The sequence below is a fragment of the Pleurodeles waltl genome, chromosome 5, assembly GCF_031143425.1.
Source record: "Pleurodeles waltl isolate 20211129_DDA chromosome 5, aPleWal1.hap1.20221129, whole genome shotgun sequence".
NCBI classification, from domain to species: Eukaryota; Metazoa; Chordata; class Amphibia; order Caudata; family Salamandridae; genus Pleurodeles; species Pleurodeles waltl.
The window spans coordinates 197,795,968-197,822,203 of NC_090444.1; the positions used below are offsets into that span (position 1 = coordinate 197,795,968).

The 26,236-nt window shown below is 45.6% G+C and overlaps 1 protein-coding gene across 1 annotated transcript in view; it reads left to right on the forward strand.

Annotated features, from left to right (window-relative positions):
- Window positions 1–25,899, forward strand: part of USH2A (usherin) — a 3,586,186-nt gene extending 3,560,287 nt beyond the window's left edge. The window contains exon 72 of the mRNA XM_069233891.1: window positions 23,053–25,899. Within this exon, the coding sequence (XP_069089992.1) occupies window positions 23,053–23,142 (90 nt within the window). The 3' untranslated portion in view covers window positions 23,143–25,899. The remainder of the gene's footprint in view (window positions 1–23,052) is intronic.
- The last annotated feature ends 337 nt before the right edge of the window (window positions 25,900–26,236 follow it).

Here is a 26,236-nt window from a genome sequence, read left to right on the forward strand (position 1 = left end):
ATTTTTTTTTGGCATAGGGGGGCCTGATTTGTGCCCCCCTACATGCCACAATGCCCAATGACCATGCCCAGGGGACATAAGTCCCCTGGGCATGGCCATTGGGCAAGGGGGCATGACTCCTGTCTTTACTAAGACAGGAGTCATGTAAATGGCGTCTGGGCGTCGTTAAAAATGGCGCAAATCGGGTTGAGGCGATTTTTTTGCCTCAACCTGACTTGCCCCATTTTAAGACGCCCTAACGCCATTTTACCCAACGCCGGCGCTGCCTGGTGTACGTGTTTTTTTTCCACGCACACCAGGCAGCGCCGGTCTGCTAGCGCCGGCTAACGCCATTCAATAAATACGGCGCCCGCATGGCGCTTCAGAATGGCGTTAGCCGGCGCTAAACTTTTTGACGCTAAACTGCGTTAGCGCAGTTTAGCGTCAAAAAGTATAAATACGGGCCTATGTTTGTCATCATACCGCAATTTGTACTTATATTGATAACTCTCTCTACAACTAGACGCCTTACTAAGTTTCTCTTGATCAAGATCTCCTTGACCAAATTTATTTCTAAACCAGGCCGGAGACATTTTGGTACATCCGGACCTCCCCCTCATATATTCAAAAGGGGCGATACCAGTGATACAATTGGGGGTATTACGATATGCCCACCATAGGTCCCTCAGAAGATCCGTTAGGGAAACTCTGGTATCAATTGCTTCTTGGACACAGGATTTTACCAATCTATTCATGCGTTCAGCAAGGCCATTGGCCTGAGGTAAATACAAGGCTGTTTTCAGGTGTACAACGGCTAGGGAATCCAAAAAGAACTTTATCTCCTGAGAAGCTAACTGTACACCGTTATCTGTGATTAAATGACTTGGTACACCCTCCCGCGAAAATTCTTCCTTTAAGAACTCAATCACAGTTCTAGTGTCCACAACATTCACACATTTAGTCACTACCCTAATCTACTAAGAGCATGACATATCGCTCATTAGCTGGTAAGAGATGGAATGGACCCATAAAGGCAAGACCTAATTTCACCCAAGATTTCTCAGGAACTGCAACAGGAGAGAGTGGAGATTTAGACACAACTTTGCTTTTATCATTTCTTGCACAGGTCAAACAATCTTTGACCACCGCTTCAACATCTCGATCTAAACCTGGCCACCAATAAACTGTTCTTAGCCTAGATTTAGTCAAATTCCTGCCTAAGTGACCCTCATGAGCCAAATTGACAATTTTACTCCTCAGACTTATTGGAGGTATGGACTTGGTACCACAAAATAATTCACCCCCACTTAGTGACAGTTCATTCCTTACGTTCCAGTACCCCTCTAGAGAATCAGAAACGTTCTTGAACTCAGGCCAACCACTTACAATGAATCCAGTAAGATCACGTCTATCGGAATCCTGAGTGGCTGCAGTCTTCCATTCATCCTCACATAGAGCTATCTCCCTCACTCAATTAACTTCCACCTCATCTTCAGACTCATCATCACTATCAACTGATGTTCGGGAGAAGAAATCGGCCACCATATTCTTTGGGCCGGGCACATATTCAACAGAGAAATAATATTCCATTAATCCTTCAACCCACCTTTTTATCCTGGGAGTCAATTCTTCCCCTTTCTTAGAAGAAAATATTTGAACAAGGGGTCTGTGATCTGTTCCAACAATAAAAGGTAAGCCCCACAAAAAGAATCTGAAATGCTTAACCGCCCACATGCACGCAAGTGTCCCTTTCTATCACAGAATACTGTTGTTACACCACTTTGAGGGATCGGGACGCAAAGGCATTTATCTTCTCCTCTTGGTTAGCCCTTTGGATCAAAACTGCTCCCAGCCCCTTAATACTGGCATCTGTGTACAAGAAGGTTTTAGCATGCGTATCAAAATGTCCTAAAGTGGGCATCTTCCCAATACAATCCTTCACAAAAGTGAAAGCGGCTATCCAAACAAATTCACACCCTTTCTTTAGGAGAGATCTAAGGGGTTGCGTCACACTCGAGAAGTTGGCAATAAATTTAGAGTAGTACTCTGCTAGACCAAGAAAGGATCTTACTCCATCCCTGTCTCTGGGTTGAGGTGCTCGGATAATGGAATCAACCAACTCCAACTTGGGCTTAATTCCCTCACTGGAGATGGTATGGCTCAAGTAAGTTACTGAAGAGACTCTAAACTTACACTTCTCCCTCTTAACAGTAAGACCTGAATGGGCCAGCTTACTCAACACCTCTCAAAGAACTTTGTTGTGTCCTTCTACACGACTGCCATGGACTAAGATATCATCTTGGAAAAATAAGACACCAGAGACTTCCCCTAAGATCTTCTTCATAATTCGTTGAAAACAGGTGGCTGCAGAGGCCAACCGAAAGGGCATTCTTAAAAATTGGTAGGCTCCCAGAGGCGTCACAAATGACGTGAGATGCCTGGAATCTGGATGTAAAACGATTTGGTGATAGGCTGAAGATAGGTCTAACACGCTAAACACCTTTGATCCACCCAGGCCTGACAACTCTTCAGAAATGTTAGGTAAGGGTTGACGATCTACCATATATGTTTGTTAAGATCTCTCAGATCCACACACATGCGGATCTGTTTTCCACTGTCTTTTGGTGCAAGAACAATGGGAGCCATCCACTCAGATGATTCTATCTCTTCAATTACACCTGCGCTCAAAAGCTTATTCAATTCTGCTCTGAGAGGTTCTAGCATTAACTTAGGAACTCTCCTCACCCTGTGCACAGATGGAATAGCACTCTTCTTAAGGATAATCTTGTGTTCAAAGTTAGCTAGACATCCTAACCTGTCACTAAATACTTGGGGAAACTCCTTAAGAATTTCAAGATCTTCACTCACCACCATAACCTGACACTGAGAATTGGGATCTTACTTAATTCCCATGTCACGCTGGTGGCGCCAACCTAGCAAATTGTTGCCACTTTTCGCTACGTAAACCTTCCCCAAAGTGGTTTTATCCTGAAATTGAATCCTCATGACCTTGTACCCAATTACATCTATCTTAGTGCCACCATAACTAACAGGATTAATATCAGGTTCAATTAGAGACTGGAAATCCTCCCCAAAAATCGCTCGTCAGTTCTTTTCTCCCACCATGGTGTAAGGAGATCCCGAATCCGCTAAGACTGTAATTGTTTTACCATCAAGCTTAATGGCACACTCAGGCATGACGACAGGCCCAATATCCACCATGTTACCATTGTTCTCAATTCGGTTAATATCAGGTTCGATACACAAAACCATTTTGCTAACATTGTCAGTTACAGAATCTATGTTACATTTGTCACTATTGCAGACCCTAGCATAGTGGCCCTTTTTTCCACACTTCCTACAAAGAGAATTCCGTGCAAAACAATTTGAGCTGTTTGCCGTGTGTCCAGAGTTGCCACAACGATAACAACGCTGATGTTTAATTTCTCTTTTTTTCTCCAGAGTGGGTACCGGGGCTCTGCTGTCGTTGTTGACCTTCGAAATCTCTTCCCGAATCTGAGGTGCTTGGACCATGCATAATTTGTCCTCTACATGGTTATTCATCTCTTTAATCCAATTGCTGGTACTCTCCATTCCCTCGACAATTGCAATGGCCTCCTTCAAATCAGGGTTCTTCATTAACAACTTTTCCTGAACTCTCTTACTGTTTGTGCAACGGACCAACTGGTCACGGATGAGAGAATCCGTGATATCGCCAAAGTCACATGTGCGTGCCAATGTGCGCAATGCAGCAACGAAGTTCCCCACATTCTCTAATTTTCCTTGGGTTCTTGCAAAAAATGTATGTCTTTCCAAAACTACATTGATCTTGGATTCAAAGTGTGCTGCCAAAACTGCTACTGACATTTCATAAATATCTCTAGGCTCACTCTCCGCCCCTCCCACTGGTAAGGATTCCAGGCTATCATAGTTGTTCCTACCCTCGATTCCCAAATTGTACAAAAGAACAGCCTGTTTGCGGGCTGGAGAGAACTTTCCCCCCCCCAATCGCTATAAGGTAGGAGTCAAAAAGATTCTTCCAGCGTTTCCAAGGAATAATAGGGTCTCCCTTGTCTGATAAAAAGGGGGGGGTTTGAGACATCGAGGGAGAAGCCATAATGAGCTCACTATGCAGCACCATGTAAGCTTGGTAAAAAAAATATATATATAATTAGTCCTTAGAACACTTGGACAGGTGAGGGTACATACTAGAGTATTTGAATGACCACCATCTGAAAAATTACAAGATAGAACAGAAAACCTCGTGCTTGAAAGTAAACCAGAAATATATACAAGGCAAAAATGAAGGTGAGTGTCTTAAAGTTCAAAACAAGGTTCTCACAATGTTTGGAGACTTTAAAGTGAAAAAAATCTGCACTAGAATCACAACCGGCATAAAAAAACAAAGTGTAATCTGCTGTCTAGCGTCTCACGTTCCCACTGGGAGGAGGCGCGTCGCTATGTGGTCTAGTGTTCTGGAGATATACAACACACCTCCCGTTTCCACTGGGAGGAGGCGCGTCGCTATGGTTACATGCACAGCTCCATGCCAGAAGAAAGAACGGTTGAATAGCTCGGGCACTCTCGCGCTCTGTGATACTTCTCGCGCGCAGAGGGAACCGTTGGGAGGCTCGCGCGCTTGGAGACACAGGGAGTCGAAAATAGATGAAAACAGACCTTCAGGCAAAAAAAGAAAAGTTCAACGCCGACTATGAAGACAGCACTGCGCGTCTCCATCGCAGGACATGAGGATCCCGACCTCCACGTCAGACTCACGCCTAAATCACCGCTTGGGGGCTGCTATCAAATTACATCTGCTGGATCACAGGAACAGGGTCAGCGTCACCAGAACTCCACCCACTCCACTGTCCTAATCTTCATCAGCCGGGCACCGTCGATCAGCCGACCCCGAGGGGAGCAAGATAGCAGATGTCAATAGGTAGGCAAACTACGGGTTCTGGGTTGGTGGTGACGCCTCGTCGCCAGTGTTAAGCTCCAGACACGTAGCTTTGTGAGATGAGCTTTATTGAATACCACCAACCCACAGCAAGCATAAACACTTCCTCACCCTCCACAACTGTCAGCTTCTGTCCCGATCCAGTGACATTATTTGGAACCTGGATAACCTATAAATTCTAGACAGTGCCCAACATTCCAGGTATCCACAACAAATTGCCACCTTCTTTTCCTACTCAACCCTCCGTGTACATCCATTCTCATGGTGAGACCTTTCACTGGCTGTGGGTGTAATGATGGCCCTGGCAGCACACTTAACAATCTGGACCTGCCCCAATCTCTGATCTTTCACATCCACTTAAATGTAATTGACATGTGGCATATCCTATGCATGGCAATGTTATGATCCGATAAGGATGTTGACATTGTTAATGTGTCCTGCTGATGTTGGGGAATGTGTGTTACATTGGATTGCCCTGATTATCGTATCAGTGTCCTATTTCATCCTCTGACTGTGCAGGTGTATTTCAGTGATCAGTTACATGTGTCCCCTCCTCAATGCTGTTGTCTGAGCAGTATGACATTTGGGATGTTGCCTTGTTACCCAGGCACAGGATGGACCCTGACATATGCAGCATGGGTGTGTCCTTAGTGTTGTGTAGCTCCTATTGTTGTTTACATTGGCTGATGTTTGCGACAACTATGGGCATTGACATTTGAGAGTACTGGGGCCTTTGTCTTGTTTCTGGGGATTGTTGCAGTTGTCATCCTCACCCCCTAATTTAGGTGTGTATGATCCATGGGGAGGTTACTGCCATTGGCTACTTGAGCTGCACACAGAGCAGAGGTGGTAGTGGCAACTGTTGTTGCAGTTACATTCCAGTTGTCGGTATGGCTAGAGGATTGCTAATAGGGCCCTAGTTAATGTATGGGGTATGTTGGCTGACGTGTGCCGGGATGTCAGTTTGACGTAGTGGCCTTCCCTCCTTGCGTGGCTTTCCCTTTGCTCCATCGTTGGCATCACAGCATGCCCCCATGGGACTGTTGTTGGTGTTGTGTAATGGTGTGCCCCAGGTCTTCTCAGAACAGGCCATGCCCCCCTTCCGTGCCCCTTTACCCGTGCCACTCCATGTATTAGATGACTTCCATGCATTTAGTGGTCGGTATCCCCCCCGGTTGTAGATGACATTATTGCATTTTAATTCCCCATGCGACTTACCCTGCATGTGCGTTGTCTCCTGGTAGTCTGCGCTGTCCTGTCCTTGAATCCCTGTGACGATCTCCTCAGGGATGACGGCTGCGACCATCTCCTCCATGTGGTCCAGGGCCTCCTGGTGTGCTGGACTCCCACCTCCAGTCTGCAGTGCTGCCTTCCTGTTCCTGGCCATCTTTTCCTTGGATCTGCGCTTGCAGTCATGCCAGCGTTTCTTGCATTCGATGACTGTTCTGCGTACTTCAGCCACACTGTTAATCTTGTCAACAATTTGTTGCCATATGGCCTCTCTCCTACTGATTGGCAACTTTGATGTGACAAACAGTTGGTGCTGGTGTTCCATCACCTCTTTAACCAGAATTTCCTGCTCCTCTGCACTAAAGTGACACTTTCTTTTCTTCTTAAAAGTGTCCTGGTTCTTGTGTGGGTCCTCCTGGCTGGTTCCTGGTCTGCTGTCATCTTCCTGGGGTCTGTAGTGGCATCTGGGATCCATTTTGGCTCTCCTCTGGTGAAATGGCAGTGTTCGCTGTTTTTTTTTACGCTATTGCGTCAAAAAAAACGGCGCATATCCGGTTTGCGGTGTCGTAAATCGACCCACAGTCATTTCCGCTGCGTTAACGTCATTTTCCTTTACGACTTGACGCCGCGGTGTGCGTCAAAAATAATGACTCCCAACTGTGGTTTGCACTGCCGTTCGTCAAAGTATAAATATGACGCCCGCATGGCACACCAAAATGGCGTTAGACTGCGGTAATATTTTTGACGCAAAACTGCGCCGGCGCAGTTTTGCGTCAAAAAGTATAAACATGGGCCTAAGTGCCAATCAGGTATATCTGCTCGTGCCACATCGAAGCAAGGTGAACATTTTCGGCAGACCATGTTTGCATGCAGGCTGGCTACCAGCAGCAGCTCCTCCACAATGGCAAAGGAGCACCGCTCCACTGGGCAAGAGCCAGCAACTGAAAAATAAAACAATATTTTATTATCGTTTTATTTTTCAGCTGCTGGTTCAGCCAGAATGTGCAGAGCAGGGCTGAGCCATGAGGGGTGGGGGAGAAGGAGTGGAAAATGCACAGGCTCCCATGCATTGTCTGAGCAGCAGACCAAGCCACTCAGACCAATCCTTGCCCTGTTCTCATGCTAGGTGTAGCAGGAGAGCAGCACCAGGATTGCATGGGGGAACTTGTGCTGGTGTCCCAGGGACTGCTGGGACAGCATCAGGAGCGAGAAGAGGAGCGAGTCAGCGGCAGGACAAGAATGTTTTTTTTAATTATTATTTCCCCCCTCCCCGCCCCCTCACCCCCACTTGAAATTTGCAACAGCTGCCACTGCCGGCTACATGAACCAAAGTACTTTTAAATCCTGGTTGCAGAGCACTGTATCAGTTCCGAACCACCCAGTAGAGGTGATGTGTCAGTTCTGCTCCTCACAGCAGCACCAATGTGTTGGTTTTGAGATGCGGCGAGGCTGACGTGCAAGTTCCCGTTGTGTTGATGCTGAGGACCCAGGTGCCAGGCCTTGCAATGTGAAGACTGGTGTCAAGGATGTGTTGTGCAAGCAAGGCGCAGGTCCAATGAGCACAGAGGCTGCAATTCTAAGCTTTGGTGTCGGTGTCATTGTCAAGGCTGCCATAGATGGGGATGCAAGGACCTTGCACTGAGTAAAGCACTGCAGTGTCAGTTCAGAAGGCAATGCGATGGTTCCAAGATGTGAGGTGCAGCAGCGATGCAAGTCTGGTCACATTAGTTCTGACCCACGCAAGTGCAGTGATGCACTGGTTCTGTTCCTCACATCAGCGTTGATTCTGCTCCCGCAGCAGAGGATGCATCGGTTCTGCTGGAGCAAAACATATATTAGGCCCACCTCCAAGGGTCCAGGATTGGGGTGGCACCAGTTGTCAGGGCAGACTCACAGATGGCAGAGTCCAGCTGCAGGAGCAGGGTCGTTGGAAGTCATTTATGTCTCTGATACTTCAGATCAGGAGGCCATCCAGCTACCCCCTGAAGTCAATCTTGATTCAATTGATGCAGGTCCAGTCCTTCTCACCTACATAATGAGCAGCGGGTAGCAGTGCAGCACAGCAAGGCAGAAGTCCAGCAAAGCAGCAGTCCAGCAGAGTGGCAGCAGCAGCAGCATGGCAGTCCATCTTCATCGGTCCAGAAGTGTACTGAGTTGTTGATGTCTGAGTTCCAGTACTTATAACCTGTTGGGCCTTTGAAGGGGGGTAGACTTTAAAGACATGAAGTACACAGAGGTCCTGTCCTGACTCCAGACTCACTGCAGGGGGTTATGCAGCCCTTTGTGTGGGGGCAGGACACAGCCCATTCAGGTGTAAGTGAGGGTGTGCTCAGCTTCTCCCTCCGATCCTCGCAGGATGGCCCATCAAGTCACACCTAAGTGCCCATTGTGTGTGTCTGTCTAGAGGGAATACACAAAGCCCAGCTGTTACCCACCCCAGACAAGTGATTAGAGACAGACAGCAGGCTAAAGTTAAAAAAAATGGTGTGATTTTAAATTGTGATTTCAGAGAAACCAAACTCGAAAAGTTTATCTCTACCAGATTGTGAATTACACCTATACAATTTATTAAGATAATCCCAATATTATCCTATGGGAGGAATAGGCCTGCTGTAGTGAAAAATGACTTCAGAGGTTTATCACTACCAGGACATGTAAAACTAAAACGTACATGCCCTGCCTTTTAAATACATTGCACCCTGCCATCTGGATTGTCCAGGGCCTTCCTTAGGGGTGATTTATGAGAGGTTTGGGCCTGGCAAAAGGGTTATTTTGCCAGGTCAACATGGCAATGTAAAACTGCAAACATAGGCTCTGCAATGGCAGGCCTGTGACATGGTTAAAGGGCTACTTAAGTGGGTGGCACAATAAGTGCTGCATACCCACAAGTAGCATTTAACTTACAGGCCCTTGGCACCTGAAGTGCACTTTACTAGGGGCTTATAAGTAAATTAAATATGACAATTGGGGATAAGCCAATATTACCATATTTAGGGGAGAGAGCACAAACACTTTGACACTGGTCCCAGGATGCTTGTTTCTGGTCCAGGGAGAACCTGGCCTGGCAGTTCGGGCTGGACTGTTCCCTTGTGGAACAGGGTCAAGACTGATTTGCATATGGCTGGGTTCAAACTGGGGTGGCATGGTGAGCAAAATAATGGATGGATTAAACCCAGATTTGTGATTGGGGGTGAATGTTTGATTGGTTCCGCATTCCGTCCATCCAGTTACGCTATCCCACAGCGTTTGTGTTTTGCTTTGCCACTGGACAGTCCACCAACAGCAGACCCACCCTGGACACACCGGACGCCCCCACCCATGTGGCAACAACACTACAGCCAGCCCCTGAACCCCAATCCTGTGCCCCAGGAACCTCACAATCAGAGGTGTGCCCCATAGTACAGGGGCCAGAGTCAAGGGCACACACCCCAGACAATGAAGGCCCTGCTGCTACTGGGAGTGGGCACACTGTGCCAGGGACACAGGCACGGGGGCCAGGGGTAGTGGGAGGGGAACCGTGGTCCAAGGCTCGGGAGAGCCACACCAACTTACTAACCAGCAGGCCCTCAACCAAGTCCTGGGTGTATACCAGCAGACCCAGGACACAGTGGCCCAGATCCTCACTACTGTGCAGGAGACCCAGAGGCTGCAGGAGGAATACCATCAGGAGGCCATGCAACAGTGGCAGGCCCACAATGCCAACATGGCCTCCATAGCACGGGTGATCAAGGACCTGACCACCATCCTGCATGAGTCCACCACCCACCAGCAGGCCACTTCCACTGGCCACATCCCATCAGAGCCCTCTGCGTCACCAGCACCCCTACCCCTGTATTTGAGGAACCCCCACGCAAGTGAGGATGTCCAACTAAACATCCAGCCGGACATGATGCCAAGACCACAACCACTGCCAGGAAGTGACCCTCTCCTGAACATTCTCCATTGTGTGTGACTGGGACACCCCGTCGACTGTCCACTCTCATATCTCTGTTTTCCAGTGGCCAGCTTACTGGACCTGGACTACCAACAGCTGGCCTCACCACTCTGATGATCGCAACCGCCATGACCCCACTCATCACCCCTTGCACTTGTCCTTCCCAAATGAACACCATTGAGCACAGTCGCTACCTCCGTCTTTATTTGTTAAGAGTACGAATGAAACTGCCAATACATGTGCAAGTGGCAACCCATTGGCCAGCAAATGCATGGGAGGGTGACAGAGGGGGAAGCAAAATGCAGGGAGGTCGATCGTGGAGCAGCCAGTGGCTGGAGAAATGTGTCAAGGGAGGCAACTGGTCAGACAGGGACCAGAGTACACCACTACAATGTCCTGAAAGTAGAGCAAGACAGGGACAACAATCATTGTAGGAGTCACAGATGCCAACTCAACACAAATGCACTGTAGGAACAGGTATCCAAGGCAGATATGGCAGTCAAGTCCACAACCATATGGTCAGTACCAACACACAAAAACAACACGTACAAACCCAATGGCCCCACCCTCACAGCCCCCAGTGCCAGACCTGACCCCATACCCACTGCCACCAACAATAATGTAGCACTTCCAACCAATGTTCACTCCCAGGATGGATGCTGCACAGATGCAACAACCCTGTGTGGCACACACATAGCACTTGAGCTGGCAGCTCAGGGAACATTAAACATACCCATTGATGGCACTAGTGCACCAGCACAACAGCTACCTGATTATAAGCCTGACCTGTACACTGTGACTACCTAAGTCATGTGCACATGTGACAACCCCCCAACCCACCCCGAGTCAGAGCTGCAACCAATACTGTCAGTGGTCACAGACAACAAGTGGTAGCAGGGACAGGGCAGACAGTTGTAAAGGACACATACCAGACAGTTGACACATACCTGCATCTCAGTCGAAGTACTGTCGAATCAGCTCTGCCCTGGAGTCAGCTGCATCCTCATCATCCTCCTCTTCATCCCTCCCCATGTCCCCTTCATCAGCCACTGGTACAGCTGCCCCCTCCTCTGCATCCAGCAATGGGATGTGACACCTTAGGGCCAGATTGTGCAGTATGCAGCAGGCCACAATGATCTGGCACACCTTCTGTGGGTTGTAGAGCAGGGCACCCCCGGAGATATGCAGACACTGGAATCTGGCCTTTAGGAGGCCGAAGCACCTCTCAATGACCCATCTGGTACGTCCACGGGCCTCATTGTAACGGTCCTCTGCATCTGGAGTTGGATGCCTCACGAGTGTCAGGAGCCAGGGCTGGTTGGGATAGCCAGAGTCACCTTTGTGCACAGAGGTAAGAGGCATGCCAAGACTGGGAGGGCGATAGGGCAGGGACACAAGAGTGCAGAAAGCTGAGGGGCACACATATGCAGGAGTACATACCAATGAGCCAGGCCCTACTTCTCATAAGTGGTACCATCATGTGTGGAATGCTGCTGTTCCGCAGGATGAAGGAATCATGCAGAGAGCCTGGGAACCTGGCCGTCACCTGGGAGATGTATTGGTCTGCGAGACACACCACCTGCTCATTAACCAAATGAAAGTTTTTGTGGTTCCTATTGACCTTTTCACTCTCCTGGGTGGCACCAGGGCAATGTGGGTGCCATGAATGGCCCCAGATACATGAGGACGTTGGCCACTTCGTAGAACGCATCCTTGACAGTGGGCAATTCTGCACGATGGAGGAACCACATGTAGCTGCCCAGATGTTTGAGCAGGGCACATAGTACATCCCTCAGGATGTTGCTAAACATGGGCTGCAACATCCCTGCTGCCAGGCCCACTATGATCTGGAAAGGTAGTGGAGGACTGACAACATCTGCTCTGTGGGAGGGATGGTATTGGGATGGCGAATGACAGGCAACAGATCTGGCTCCAACTGGGCCACCAGTTCCATGATGGTCTCTCCATTCAGGTGAAAGGTCTGGATGACATTACGCTCCTCCAGGGTGGCAAGGTCGTCTAGGGGCCTGTACACCTGCGCATTCCTCATCCTCAACCTTACATCGTACCTGGGAACAGGAGATAGTTGGTATTATGTCGTGCAACATAGACTGTGTTGACAGTGGTCACCAAATGTCACCCATGACACACTAACATTTCACCCACAATACACATTGGACATGTAAAATGGTAGCCGCCTGTCCTGCATGCATGGGACAGGTGGAAGTGAGGTCATCCTGCCGGCCTAACACATCATGGCAGTAGACGGTCACGACCGCTGTGCAACTCATCATTGGTTAACAATGTTGCCTATGGGAGGCAGGAGCCAGTGGTGATCGCCGCTGGCGGTGACGATGATGTCCGCAGTGGCGTTGACCGCCATTTCATGTGCTCCTGCTCCCTTGACTCCTGAACCTCGTGCACTGAAGACCTCCATTGTGTGTGTTGCTGTGTTCTGACTCTTGTAGCCAAGATGCCACGTCCTGCAGGAGATAGAGACTCAGCCTTCACCCAGGAAGAGTTGGAGCAGCTCAAGGATGGAGTCCTGTCCCTGTATGGACAGTTGTATGGGGCACCAGACCTGCAGGTGAGCCCAAAGTCAGTGTCTTGTATGTGAGTTGTGCGCAAGGGGATGGGGGCCTTGGTAGGTGGCAGTGTGTCTGGAGCATGGACATGGGTGAGGGGCCTAAGGCTACGTTGGGTGACGCCGTGTGGGTGTGGGTGTGGAAGTGTGATGTGTGCTGTACACTGCTGTCTTATGGATGCTAATCTAAATGACTGTGCCCTTCTATCTGTGTCACCCATGTAGGTCAGTGCCCATCAAAAGAATGGGATTTGTTGTGCCATTGCCAAGCAAGTGCGGACCCTGGGGGTCCATGCCCAGGGGAGCACCCACTACAGAGCGGTGGGAGGACCGGAGAAGCTGGCTGCTGAAGACCGCAGAGGCCCAGCTAGGGACGTCCTCCCATGAGTTAGGGGTGCCCGTCAGACCCTGACCCCCCCATGGCCCGCATATTGGCAATGGCCTACCCTGAAGTGGATGGGCGCTTGAGGGCAGCACAGCAGCCACATGGGGGTAAGTACTCACTCTCACTTACTACATGTGTTGCCACAGTGGCTCTGGGTGAGCATCATTGGGTCGCTTTGGCGTGGGTGCTTGGTACAATGATGTCCACTATGGGTAGTGTCCATCTGGGCAGGATTTGCATCCCAGGTCTGGGTAATGCCATGTAGTCACTGGTAGCATGGCAGCTTCCTCCAATGTTGAAACAGTGTGGCCACCTACTAGTTAGATGTGCTTGCCAGCTCATAGCAACAGGATGATTTGACCTGGTTTGTCAGGCCATTGTGATTAGTCCTTGCCAACCACTGTGCCAGGGTTAGATCCCAGGACCTCAATCAGCTGGCAGGCACTGCATGTGTAGTGGGGATCAGGTGTGCCAAGTGGTCACATTGCTAATTGACAATAGCCAAGTAGGCCTGCTAACTAGCCATGCCGGATTCTGTTTGTTGTGCAGTCCACTACATGCTTGTCTTAACGGCCATGGGTAGTGGGCAGGTACTGGACAGGTGTGGCGGGTATGCCACTCCTCATATACATGTTTGCATCAGTCAGACCATCAGTGGTTGACGTGCATTGTTGTAGTTTTCCCCATGGTGTTCGCTAGTTGTAGGATGCGCAGGGGTGGGCATAGTGTATCATGGCATGGCATCAAATGCTGATGTTTTACCCTGTGTTACTGTTGTGCTGGCACTGACCGATTGCACCCTGTCTCTCTCTCTCTCTCTCTCCCTCCCTGTCCTCCTCTGTCTTGTGTATCAGCATCATCTGGCGAAGGAGAAGGGGCACTGGTGAGTGGGGAAGCTGCAGCCCATGGGACCCAGGAGGCTGACACCAGCAAAGCCGAGGGGCCCAGCGGGACAGAGGGCGAAGGGAGTGCCAGAGGGGAGACAGGATCGACCACACAATCTTCTGATTCCTCCTCCAATGGCAGCTCCCTGGTGGTGGCAGACCCATCTGTGACCATCCCAGCACCAACCTTGTTCGCCACCCCCTTTACCAGCACCACCCTCCTTGTAGCTCCTCACCCAGTTGCAGGTGCCAGCTCACCCAAGAGGGTGGGCATCTCCTCTGCTGCAGGCACCTCTGCCCCTGCCCCAGTCAGACCTGCTGCCCTCAATGAGGAGGCTATTAACCTCCTGAGGTCCATCTCTGTGGGGCAGACAACTATTGTGAACACTATCCAGGGACTGGGATCCCAGATGCAACAGACCAACGCATTCCTGGAAGGCATTCACAGTGCCTTGTCTGGCCTACAGAGATCGTTTCAGGCTCTGGCCTCCGCCTTGACAGCAGCCAGTGTCCTTTCTTCTTCCATCCCCCCCTCCAGCTACCTGTACCCATACCCATATCTCTCTCCCCTCACCCATCCAAGGCACACCTACTGACCCACATGCATCCACATCAACAGACACAGTATGCAAGGACAGACATAAGCACTACAAACACCACCACCGCCATGGGCACACACAACAGACATATGCAGACATGACATAACATCCACACCCTGCACCGACTCCTCCACCACCTCCCCCCTCACAGTCAGTACACCACTCACACCTGCAGTTAGCACCACTTCAGTCACTGATCCTGCCACATGTGCCCCCACTGCCCGTTACGACATTATCTGACCCTCATTCATGCACCCCATACACCACTGGCGCAGACATCACAACTGCCAACACACCCACATGCAGCACATCCACCCTACCTGCAGACACCACCCAAACATACACTAGCACGTCCCCCTACCATCTCCATGCATCTCCTCCCCATTTCCTTCCAGTGCATCTAAATGCCCACACTCACCCACCCAACAGTTCCCCAGCACACACATTCCATCCACCCAGACACCTGCTCCCAAGGCACCTCCACGTACACACCTCACAACCATACCCACTCTCTCCACTCCCAAACGTCCATACCTTGACCTCCCTTGTGTCCCCAAAAATGTTTCCTCCAAGACTTTGCCCTGTTCCCCACCACTGCCCCAGTCTTTGTTCCCCCGAAGCGCCCTGCTGCCCTTCCAAGGACCCTGCCTTCTGCCTCCCAGTCCACCACTGCACCTCGCCATACCTCTCCACCACCTGTCACGTCCACTGCTCCTCTTAGCAAACCCAAGCCCACTCCCTCCACTTCTAAGGTCAAGCCCATGCCCCCCCCCCAAGGACCAGTGTCATGTGTGTGTACTAATGTTGTTCCGTCCAGTCTGTGCTAGGCTGGTGTACTTATGGTTGGTATCTTGGCCGCCATCACTTGTCCAGGAGTGGCCAGGTAAAGCATTGGGAGTACTTGCAATTTGCATGTCATGGCGCCTACGGATGTGCCTGTGTTCCTGAAGGTGGGTGTTGCTTTTTATATTATTTGTTTCCGCCAGGCTTTGGGTGGTGGTGGATCGGCCCCAGAAATCCTGGCAGTGTGCAACATCGTAATGTGGTTGTAGCATACTGCCAGCCTGGAGATGACTGCTGCCAGCTGCGCCAGCCCCTCCGCAGTGGCGGTCCGAATGGTAACTTGGCTGTGTTCTGCAGGTGCCTTCCCAGTACTTGAGATATGGCGGTCTTCACTACCTGGCCCGTGACGGTGTGACCGCCAACCCCACCGTGACGGTCCGCTGACAGTCAAACTTGTAATGAGGGCCCTAGTCATGTGACCCAGGAAACAGGTTGTAGGCACCAAATGGCTAGGATAAGAACTGCCAACATTTTAAAAGTAGCATTTTCAGAATTGTGACACAAAAACCAACTTTACCATTAAAGAGGGTTTTAAATTACAATTCCTCAGACACCAAACATGAGGGTCTGACCTGCTCCCAAACAAAAGTTATCACTTATTAGAGTAATAAGGTAACTCAGTGTTATCCTATCGGCCAGGTAGGCCTCACAGTAGCGAAAAACAAACTTGTGAGTTTTTCACTACCAGGACATGTAAAACTAACAGTAGACATACAAATGTTTAAATAAAATGAAAATGACCCTTCTCTATGGGCTCTTTAGGTCCTTCCCTAGGGGTGACGTATATGTATTAAAAATAGAGTTTTGGGTGTGGCAAAAGATTTTGCCAACTCGAATTGGCAGTTTAAAACTGCATACAGGCTGCAATGGCAGACCTGAGACATATTTAGAAAGGCTACTTGAGTGGCACAATCAATTCTGCAGTCCTACTCATAGCATTTAATTTACAGTCCATTGGAAAATGCAGTACTACTGTAGTAGGGACTTACACATACATTAAATATGCCAATTGGGTGTAAGCCCAGTTTACCATGTTTAAGGGAAACAGCAGAAGATATTTAGCACTGGTTAGCAGTGGTAAAGTTCACAGAGTCCTAAAAGTGAACAAAGGGTCCAGAAAACCAGACGGGTGAAGGCAAACTGTTTGGGTGTGACCCTACAGAGAGGGCAAGATTTAACAGATGTAATACGTACATTTTGTGTATTATGCACAAAGTTCCTACATGTACCAGCCTCATTGGCTTCTTTTTGTGGTTTATGATGAGTTCCTTTAAAATATGAATGTAGTCCTAAAGCCTCCAAAAAGATTCTTCAAGAGCCCATATTTTCAGAAACATTAGTCCCTTATCAGCCCCTGTCAGAGGCGTAAATTAAAAAAGTCCCTGTCACTCACTTATCCTGGCCAGCCAGTATTCTCAAGAGTGCTCTATAATCCAGAAGAATAGGATGTCCATGCACTCAGAATGACAACTGCAAACAACAGATAGGAAATCTTTGAGGTGCTGTAAGAAGCCTGTTTATAATTGCTTTACCCTTCAATAATGGGAAGGGGCTTGCATCATTGGAAATATTTAGACATGTTAACACCAAAATCAAGGTTTATCCATCATTTAGGGAACTAGTGTCATTAGTGTACACACAGAAAATATAAATTACAAGACTTGGGCCCGAATTTATACTTTTTGGTGAAAAACTGCAGGAAGCAGTTTTGCACCAAAATGTACATAACCGGCTTGCGCCATTCCTGAGCACCAGCCGGATGCCAAATGAATAGAACAAAAAACTGACAGCTGTCAATCACACACCACACAAAATATATCACAATGACACAGTCTACTAACACAGTTCCTACTCTGTCTTTAACTGGTTCGGTGCAGAGGTCAACTCTGTGGCGTCTTCTGCACCAGTCCTCGTGTGCTGAAGACGGTTCCAGGCCATCCTTGCACCCAGGCAGGAAATTCTTATGGTGTGAGCACCAGAGGGATTTCCTTTTTCTATTATGAGCCTCAGCTGCTGGGTAAGAGCTTCCTCAGCAACCAAGGCTGTGCACCCCAACCTCGTTACACAGAAATTGAAAGAAAAATCATCAGTTTGGCTCATTTACTTTCACTTACATCAGTGCTTGGGCTTACCTTAGCCCCCGAGCACTGCTTTTGTGGATTCCTTTTGATTCTGGAAGTTTACATCGCAGAAAATCAAGGAAATGTGCAATTTTAGGCTTTTTGAAGTTTGCAGGGCGTTGTGGGTAAGAAAAGATTGTGGGATCCATACAAAACATACCACCCTGGACTCCCCTGGGTGTCTAGTTTTCAGAAATGTCTGGGTCTGGCAGGTTTCTCTGGGTGGCTGTCGATCCCAGGCCAAAGAACGCTCCTTCCCCATGCCAAATCAGATCATTTTTGTGACAGGAAAGGTTGATTTCTCCACATTGTATTTTGGGGCCTTTCCCATTGTGGACACTAGGCCTTCCCACACAAGTGAGGTACCATTTTTTATCAGAGGACTTACCGGAATGCTGGGTGGAAGTACGTTTGTGGCTCCCCATAGATTCCAGAACTTTCCATCACAGAAATGTGAGGAAAATGTTTTTTTCAGTCAAAGTTTGAGGTTTGTAAGGGCCCAAAATTCACAACTACAGATTTGCCAAACATGGGTCCATTTTGAGTGGAAAAAATGTGATGTATCCATGTTGCTTTTTGGCCCGTTTCCTGTCACTAGGCCTACCTGCACAAGTGAGGTACCATTTTTAATCAAAAGATGTGGGAGCATAAAATAGTAGGATTCAAGAGTGGTATGTCCACTGTTGGAAGGATAGACCACATCCTGTCTTAGGGAAGAACTCGCTGAGTAGATTACTGTGTTAGTAATGTCTTATGGTTCCTACCAAGATCCCTTCTCGTGGCTTGTAGTGACTAAGATTAGCAGAGGTTGAAATGATCTAACCAAGGACATTTTCAGAACAAATTCAAGTCTTCTAAGCAGTAAATGTTTCCTGCCAGCAGTAACCGGGTTAACTTAAATACTGTTTACTGGAATCTGAAAGAAAGAATTCAGAGCTATCCAGCACAAAGGTCTTTGGTGCTTGAAAGTTTAACCTTCCACAGCGTAAAAAAACACTTTGTGCTGCTTTGTTTTCCTTTGCATCAGGGGAGATACTGGGCAGATCAACGCGAACGCCCCTATGTTTAGATGCATAGCCCAATCTACCAAGATAGTGAGACCGGTCTTTGCATCAATGTGAGAAAATGCGTTATTAGATGAGGGGGCGACTGTCCACCTTAAGTAACAAACACAATCCTTGTTAGGATGAGCCACTATAGACACTAAATTAACCAAAGTTCAAATCCCTGGTAGCTATGGCACAGAGCAGACAGACTTAACTTACATGCAATGTGTATAGCATTTATGCAGTACTCAAACAGTAATAAAGCAAAAACATAACATAATAAAAATCCCAAACCTCTTCAGACAAAACAGAGAATATTTCAGTAAATAAAAAGACACCAAAACAACAAAGATCCAATAAAGGGAACTAGAAATATGAGTTTTTAAAGTTTTAAATAAAAGCAGCAAAAAGCATTAAGCTATTTGTGGCCAACTGATAGTGGCAGACCGGGGCTTAGGTGCAATTTGAGGCCTACTGCGTTGGAACATGGGTCAAATTTGAGGACCAGGTTCAAGCTGGTAGGAGGTTTTACCTTATAATTTTTTACACCACATTTGTGTCATTTTTTATGCAAAAACTGCGCAAACTTACAAAATGGGCCTTAGTCTAAAAAATGGTAATCCAAAATGTTTAGTGGGCAAAGGCAGCAGGCTGCATCCGAGGGGGTGTCGGTAAGGTTGGAAAGTCATTGGACGCGGTCCCAGTAAAGCTGCTGGTTTTTGGCAGGAAAGCTCAGCAGGAGAAGGTTTAATTCTGCCCCCAGGAAAGGTCTCGCACTGACTGGATACTTTTGGCACCTTCGCCCAATCAAGATTTCTTCATTCGCACTTAGTCACTTTTTTGGAGCTCTGATTCTTCCAGGAGGCAAGACTTCAACAGGGTCCATAAGGCCAGATAATTTCACTGCAAGGTCATCATGCAGAGGATTTGCTGTTGCAAACAATCTCCAAGTTGGAGAAACCTGAATCTTCAGCCTAGCTGCATTGCACCTTTGTCAAATTGACAGGTCTGCCAGATGTCCCAGGTTTTCAGGGGTAGTAGGAGAAGTCCAGTCAGACACAGCCAAGTGTTCCAGAACATCAGGACCAGCATTAGAGGGTCAAGACTCACTCCAGCAGAGGCCACCAGCAAGTTTAAAGGCAGGTCTATTTGGAACTGGTCACTTGCAGCAAAAGGCATCTTGAAGCTTGCTGTGTCCCTGTAGCTTGAAGAGGAGGATCAGTCTTTTTGACCCTTGGAGCCTACTTCTTTGTGCTGGATACTAGAGGGAGAAAGCCCAGTCCCTCAGGGCTCCTGTCAGGCCTCACACAGCAGGTTCAGGCCTCTCCTGATCTTCCTTAGGTCTAGTAATGATCTGAGGAGGGTATGGGGTTCCACATTTGTCCCTGGCCCCAGTTACTGGTTGGTGTGATTCCTGGCCCCTCTCTGAATAATGGGGTAAAAGTTCCAGCAGGGTTACTCCACGCACTTTGGAAGCATTTTCTATGTGTCTGCCTAAATCCAAGATGGCAAAATTCTTCTCCGCTTTTGCAGAGCATTTGTGCCCACCCAGCTGAGATAGCAAAATCAATATTTAATATTGCTTTCCGGTGTTTCTCTATGGGCCAGTCCGCCTTCCCATAGTGAAAATAGCTTTTGAGTGCTCGTAACTGTGAAGAAAAGTTAACATGAAATTTCTATATGTCCTACCTTTGAACACCATGTACCCTGTTTTATGGACCATAAGGCGTAATTAGGAGTGGTTTACTAATATTTCAACAGAACCTTTTACCTGTCAAAGGGGTTCATTTTGAGAAGCTGAATTTGAGATTTTACACTGCTATAATCAGACTACAATAGTAGGCCTAAAGCCATGTTCACACTTCCACTATAGTGGATGGCACAGTAGGTGCTGAAGTCCACTAGTGACATTTAAATTGCAGGCTCTGGGTACACCTTGTATCATATACTAAGGGGCATATTTATACTCTGCTTGCGCCGAATGTGCGTCAAAAATTTTCATTCCATTAATAATGCGCCCGCATGGTGTGTTGGAATGGCGTTAACCGGCGGTAAAAAAATTTAAGCACAGTTGTGCGTCAAAAAGTATAAATATGGCCTAAGTACCTTTAGGTAACTTAAATGTGCCAATTAGGATTATAATAATCCAACTATGCTGAGAAGAGGGAACACAGGCATTTTACTACCAGCTAGCATGGGTAAAGTATCCAGAGTTCTACAGCCAGCAAAAACAAGTAGAGCAAAACACTAGGGGTGCATTACTAACAAGATGAGTATTTCCTACAGTCAAGAACTTGAAGTAGGCACAAAAAAATGGAAATGTGTAATTTCTAAAAAAAAAAAAAAATTTTTAAAAACACCAACACAAAAATCACTTTGTACATGTTCTACAGTGCATAGCGCACATCCAATGCATAGAAACTGTCTGAGTTTATCAATAAATAGGAATTGGTTTGGAAAAGGTATACCTCCAATACAAAATACCATGCTAGACCATGTACAGCCACCTCTGTACCATTTTGTGAGACTGTGCATCACACAACACCTCCTGTTTGAGTGCAGGGGATGACACCAGCAGTAGGCAAATCTTTGTACATATACTATTGTGCTCCATTTTCTCCCTTGGACAAGCTGGTAAAAGATCCTTTGCATAGACAAACTTTCAAACTTTTTTCACTTTCGATGTGTAATGTACAGTGGAGAACATATGTAAATTCAGAATTTAAAGAAATAAAGAAATTTTTCTTTTAAACGCCTTCTTCATTGAGGCATTATTTCTTTTTAGCGAAAACCCCTGTGTACTATTGTTAGTAGATAGGTCTTTGCATGAAAACTAATGGATGGTTGCCTGGGAGCTCTTCATGTACAACCCATGAAATACCCCCTTGATGATAAGTAAGCAAAGAAATACTTTGCATTACTTTCAGCCATCTTTCCCAGCACAAAACAAGTTTTGCATGGAAACTAAATCCCAAATAAACATTTGATGCCAGTCTGCAGAAATATTAGTAAACCCACCCAAAGCTTTTTTTCTGAAAATACAAACAATCTCCATTGAACTGGGTAACTTATACATTTCGAACCGTTCAGCTTCAATTTTTCACATAATATTTTCAGTTAATTTGCTTTATCTACTATTTCTTACCATTATAACCTTTACGTGTGGATGTGAGTCCTTCGATGATAGAATGGAAACATTTTAACACTTTTGTTTTGTCAAAAAATACAAGAGCATTAAGCTAACTCCACTTTTACAGTTAGTATCATTGTATTGGGGGGGAATGGGAGGGGGGGGAATGAAACTTCCTTTTCAAGCACCTTCTTCTAACATCTTGGAAAGACTTCTACCATCCAAAACTAAGGCCCAGATTTAAGAAGCACTAGCGCCACATTAGCATCATTTTTTTACGCTAATATGACGTTAGGCTTCAAAAATCCCCACACCATATTTACAAATTGTCACAAAGAATGCACTGCGCCACTTTGTAACTCTTTGCGCCACATTATGCGTGTGCCATGCATAATGTATGAAAAGGGGGTGTTCCCCCATTAGGGGACTGCAAAAATGGCACAGTGGAATCTAAGAGATTCCACTGCGTCATAACACCTGCTCAGAGCAGGCGTTAACAGGGAGCACACCATTGGTTACAATGGGCCCCTATGTACTTTTCAGGGTTAGTGCCACAATTATGGCACTAGCACTGAGCAGTACAGAAATAGCATACATTTTTTTAACGCTATTGCACCTTACCCTGCGCCATGGTGCACAGTATTTGAAATACGGCGCACACATGGTGGTGGTAGTGGGGCGCTATGGGGCGCAAGAAAAGTGGTGCAGCACTGGGTACAGTGCCACTTTTCTTAAATCTGCCCCTAAAGGTTCAGCTCTATAAATTGTCAGAGGAAAACTTTCTCATGGAAAGCTTTAATTAAAGCATCAGTAGAAAGCACTCTAACCTGAGTATTTGAATTTCAAGAGTCCTACCAATACTGAAAGTGCATTGATCCAGAGCACCTTCCAAGTAAAAGATCAAGAAGAAATAATCCCCAAATAGTCATATAATCTTACTACCTAGAGGTTCCTGCATGCTAACCATCGGACCTTAGAAACATTAATTTTCAATATGTTAACTTGGAGGAAAGAAAGTTGGTGAAAATGGTTTGACGATTAACACTTGGCTTGGCAATTCCTCCCAAATATTAAAAGATCAAAAGATGAGCAGGTAATGCCCAGAAAACAGACCTACCATAAACTATGTTTTTTGTTCTTAATTGAGGGACATTGGTAACTTTTTCATCTTTTGACTTTATAATCCCAACTAAAAATGTGTTATTTTAAGTAACGTTCTCTGCATTTTAGTATAAATAGTACAAGCTTACCTGCTGTTTGCTTACTGCTACCTTCATTGCTGTGTGTGTTTATAAAATATATATTAAAATGCTAAGTTACCCAGCTTCATGTTATAAATTCTAACCCTTTTTTTCCTCCAGTACGCAGATGATGAAGACTTGGTAAGCACCATCAAAAGCTTCAGCTCAGTGACAAAGGAGCACACCGCGTTTACGGATACCCCGTTGTAGGGATAGGATACAACTTGCATTCCGAGAAGACTTATCTAACAAGCAGTACTCAAAGTGCTTTTCCCTATTGTGTTTGTGCATTGTTTAGCATGGCGTCATATAAAGACTTGTGCCTCTCCATATGGAACCAAATACCAGCACTTTCATTTACATGATCTGAACTTTGAGCCAAGGATTTCAGTGTATTTGTAACATAAGAGTATTTCATCACATGATCAGTATTATTGTGTCTAAGTGGAATTAGGAAGTGTGTCATTCAATTATTTACATAGCTAGGATCCTATTCAGCGATCTGCACCCAGGATGATCATTTATAGAATGGGTATCAAGCGAATGTGGTAACTTTGTCTCTATCGCTTTTTCCCTGTTGACTGCTAGAAAAAGAACACACCGCTTCCTTTCATACAAGGATAGTACCATCTGCAGTCTCATGGTAGGTTCACTAAAACTTTTATAAGCACAATCTTCATTTGTGTGTACACCAATTCCACTTGTATATTAAAGGCATTTGTTTTTTGTGAATCCAAACCTAAACCAATGATTTTCAAATTTTTGTTTTGGATTGTCATCAAGACAGGTTCAAAAATATTGAATACTGTGTAAAATTAATAAAAATATCTTTAAAGCATTCTTTTTTCTATTAATGTAGTTTGAGGCGCACAGTCTTAAACAACAAGCAGAATAGGGATCAATGATTACTGGATATTTTAGTTTCCCTTTAAAAAAAATCTTATTTACGTGTTGTTCTATATATGTTTATTGACTGTTTTAATGTGTGAACATTCTGAATACTTTATAATACAGAAATACATTTTACCTAGAACTGTAATGTTTTGCCCGTAAAATAGTCCAAATACATTTTCAAAGTATTGAAAGCCATGATGCAATATACATGGTATACAAATCATTGGATAACCCAGGCTCCATGGTTTTGTTCCGATTTAAAGCTTTCAGTTCCCTCTTTACAAACATTACAAAGTCACTTTCAGAAATTAGTTAAAAAGTCATTAGATGCCTTAAATTGTTAGATGAACTTATCATGAAAAACAGAAACAATACTCAAATGCATTTTGCCCAATTTAATCGACTTCTATAGCAATTCCATGATTCTCACCTTCACCACCCAGGCTTCACAACTTTTGGTGCTACAAAAGACAACTCTTTTGCAATTTGATAAAGAGATTAAAACAGTGAGTGATATTTTGACTCTGGTCTTCCTCATCAAGCACTGAAGCTGAGAACACATTTGGCAATACAAAATAACATGCTGCCTTGAGCCCAAAGTTCTCTCAAATAATCAGATTCTACCTTTTTATTAAATTGTCATTGGCAACATGGTAGACCATATTAAATATAGTGGTCTAATAATGTTGATTAATTAATGAGTTTTGGGGGTTTCAAAAAAATACATCATTAATGAATTTATTGTGTACTAACACAGAATGCAACACAATATCAGAAATATTTTCCATATTAGGTTCATTAGGAATATACCTGGAATAACATAATTTTGTCTCTTGCTATCATTCCAAATTATTCCATTGAGAATCTACAAAGTAATAGGTGTGTAAAAAGGGTTAGTTACCTTGTGAGGCAGGTTGTTTTTGACAATCCTTGGTGTTTGTTGAGAATCCAGAGTCATTAAAAAAAGTTAACAGAATAGGACATTTCACAACCTGCACTCCTAGGTGGTCCTAATGGTACAGGGTCTTCATTTTCAATCAACATGAAACAAATCAGCAATCATTATCTACTGTTAACTCCGTAGCTACCAGCAAGTATCATCATTGGAAGAGCATCCCCTCTGACCGTCTTCCTACTATGTACAGTGGGCTGTTGCTGCATAGCTAGACTTGTGCTATACAAGTACAGTTCAAACATGCATACATACAATCTCTATATCTGCAATTGACTCAATTCTCCAACTTGGTCTTTGTTCTCCAGAAAATATAAAGTATGTTATTTAACATTTGCAGACTGTTTCTTTGCATCTATCTGTTGTTGGCATTAGCACACCACCAATAATATCCAATTACAAAACCAATTATGTCTCTGATAACATAGGATCTGCCCCAAGGAAAATGAGAGGCCCCCATAATGACCATGGGATTGGCTTACACACAACGCAATGCTCAAAATACATGAGGTGCTTTATAGTCACAGAGGGATATTTCAGTCATGCCTCCACACTGAACATGAGAGCAAATGTTGAAGCAATTAGGTATTCAGGATGCATTGGGTTTTTATTGCTTTGGTGGACATGTATTCATAGGAGAATATATTGTTATCGTGCTATCGATTTTTGTAAATTGGTTTTGTGAAACACTTTTCAAAGTCAATTATTCAACAATGTGTTACTTGAATCTGCACAACTGAATATACTTTATAGATACTTAATTTTGCCTTGTATTGTTGATGCATTTTTTTGTATGGGGGGAAATGAACTGTTTTCACAAGTCAATGTTTTTATAAAAAGTAAATGTGTTGTGAGTTAGTCTACCTTTGTAAGTTAATGCAATATATGTGTTGAAGAAGTATTAATTCTCACTGATAACACACAGAGATTTGCTACCATTATAATGTACATTAGGAATGCAGGATAATTTGTTTTCTTGAGAAGTTTTTCTCCAGTGTTTACCTGGAGATACTCTACTTAATATTGTTTGTATGTAAACATTTTTGTATTGCAAATGATGTATTTCATACATTTAGCTAAATTTATATTTTCATGCACAAATAAAAAATATTTTTCATGGATCTTTGGTTCTTGACGTTTATATGATAATTATAAGCATGTACTAGTTTCAGTTCTGTTTTAAATATAGTTTATGTAGAGAAATTGGTTTGATAAAACTAAGACATGGTGCATTACGGCTGTCTCTTAGCGCTGGAGACTGTGTGCTGCCTAGCACCAATGCAAGCCCCCTTGCACTATGGTGCAAGAATGCCTGCATTTCAAGCAATCCTTAAAGGCTTTCAAAAACAATCCTTACAGTAACAAGGAGGAATAAGGATTTTTCTTCTTGTTACACCAGGTTCAGAGAAGCATAGCATTTTGTTGCAATCCTTGGTTTACTCACTTAGTAATTCTGGG